We start from the raw sequence: 1,783 nt of genomic DNA on the forward strand, positions 1-1,783 counted from the left end.
AATCTCAAATCAGAAGCAGAAAATTTTCAATGAAGCAAAATTTGGCTGATTTTGATAGTTTAATTCGAAGATTTTCAAAATTCGACATTCGACTTTTCGTAGCCATTTTATTCAATTTAAACACGATTTCTGATCACAAAAAAGTTTTTTTGTCTTTTTTGATTTTTCTCTTTAATTCCTTGCTTCATTTACGCACACTTTTTCTGCAAAGTTGCATTTAGACAAGATTGAAACTGTGGATATTGTACTTAAAAAATGTGCTTCTCATATGAAAGTTTCTTCAGGATTTCCGTGCAAAACGAAAATTCCTCACACATTTTAAAGTCCATTGCTAAAACGATTTGCAGGAGTAAAATCCATAAGCTCAAACGGAAATTGATCAAAATCAAGCGCTTCCCCATCAAGATCTTCAAATCTCTTCATTACTTCTTACCTTGAGCGAGTGAAACGACCAATAGAACCACCCTAAAGGCCATCGCGGTGCCTGCAACTCCTTTGCGGCACGTCTTCATTCTGGTGGCAGTCGATGTGAAGAAAATTCACTGTCAAGTTCAAGATCGCGAAGAAATTGCTCAAGTTTCAATGTGGATGAAGACGACGGACACTGTTATTGAGCCTACCGCGATATTGTCGTCTTCGTGGACGTTCACCGACTCGCCGATCGAGGAAGAAGAGCGGCCCAGTTGACTCGGCATCGCCATACATTGGCCTATATTTCCGACATTTCTTGAGGGGATATTGATAAGGCAGATGCATCGATATTGAACGATCGAAAGAAGAAGAATACGCGATCGTTTACCATTATCGTCCTGCCCGTTATATCAGCAGCCTTCTTTTATGCAGAGTTATTTGAGCACATTGAGACCAGTTTTTTCAAATTTATGCAAGAACCACACTATTCTAGTAGAAACCGAGTGTTTTTCCCAAGACTTTCTGGGTTAGTTTGACTATAACTGGGGTCTTCGGGTCAAGACTAGACGCAACATGTTTATTGAAAAATTATCTAATGGACTGTAATTCAAACTACTTAACTATGGGTTAAAGGCCACCAGTTTTGTTGTTTTCTTCTACAATTCCGATGTTATTCGGCTCCAATTGCGTGGTTTTCGGCAATGGCCCAAATGAGAATCTGAAACAATATTTTCGATTTCCGTCCAATTAACTCGGCAGGAAAACGGGTGAAAATTGGAATAATTGACCGTCAAACTTCGCCGGAATGTAAGGCAAAGCTGAACGTAATCGAGTGCCTTTCTCACACTTAGGCAGTTGTTAAATTTGCAATTCGTTTGTGTAAATTGTCGGGACGCAAGTTTGGCCAGACTTTAATGGAACTTTGAACGAAAGCAGCCACTTAACGGGCAATTTTCTCGCGAAAAACAGCCGAAATCTGCAAAGGTTGCACTGGCCATTCTTTTCCTGCTGCTTTTACGACGGGGGAATATTGAAGCAATGCCACTTTTATGGTTTACGGCCGGCCATCAAGCAGGAATGTTCCTTGTTATTTATTGGACGTTATTTAGGAAATTCTAAACTTATGTAGGTTTTATGACATATTGATTCCGCATCGGCGCTTCTCGTATGGCGTATTGCGAATGCTTAATTTATTTTATGCGCATTTTTGATCTTGTCAACTCATTCTGCATTTAACAATTTCCAAATCGCCGAGTTCCCACTGGAAGAGATGGTTTCTTAGTGCAAATAGAATGCGATCGAGATGATTTTGATCTTCTGGCCTGCAAAAACACGCACTAAACCATTCGCTGAACTTTTGAACACATTTTGA

General features: G+C 39.7%; 1 protein-coding gene across 1 annotated transcript in view; it reads right to left on the minus strand.

Moving 5' to 3' along the window:
- The window catches only part of LOC109534903 (serine protease inhibitor dipetalogastin), a 46,174-nt gene extending 45,242 nt beyond the window's left edge, over positions 1-932 (minus strand). Inside the window, exon 1 of the mRNA XM_019900702.2 lies at positions 434-932. Coding sequence (XP_019756261.1) covers positions 434-512 — 79 coding nt within the window. The 5' untranslated portion in view covers positions 513-932. The remainder of the gene's footprint in view (positions 1-433) is intronic.
- Between the last annotated feature and the right edge of the window lie 851 nt (positions 933-1,783).

Source organism: Dendroctonus ponderosae, unplaced genomic scaffold (genome assembly GCF_020466585.1).
Source record: "Dendroctonus ponderosae isolate FM_Combo_2020 unplaced genomic scaffold, Dpon_F_20191213v2 Dpon_F_20191213_10, whole genome shotgun sequence".
NCBI lineage: Eukaryota > Metazoa > Arthropoda > Insecta > Coleoptera > Curculionidae > Dendroctonus > Dendroctonus ponderosae.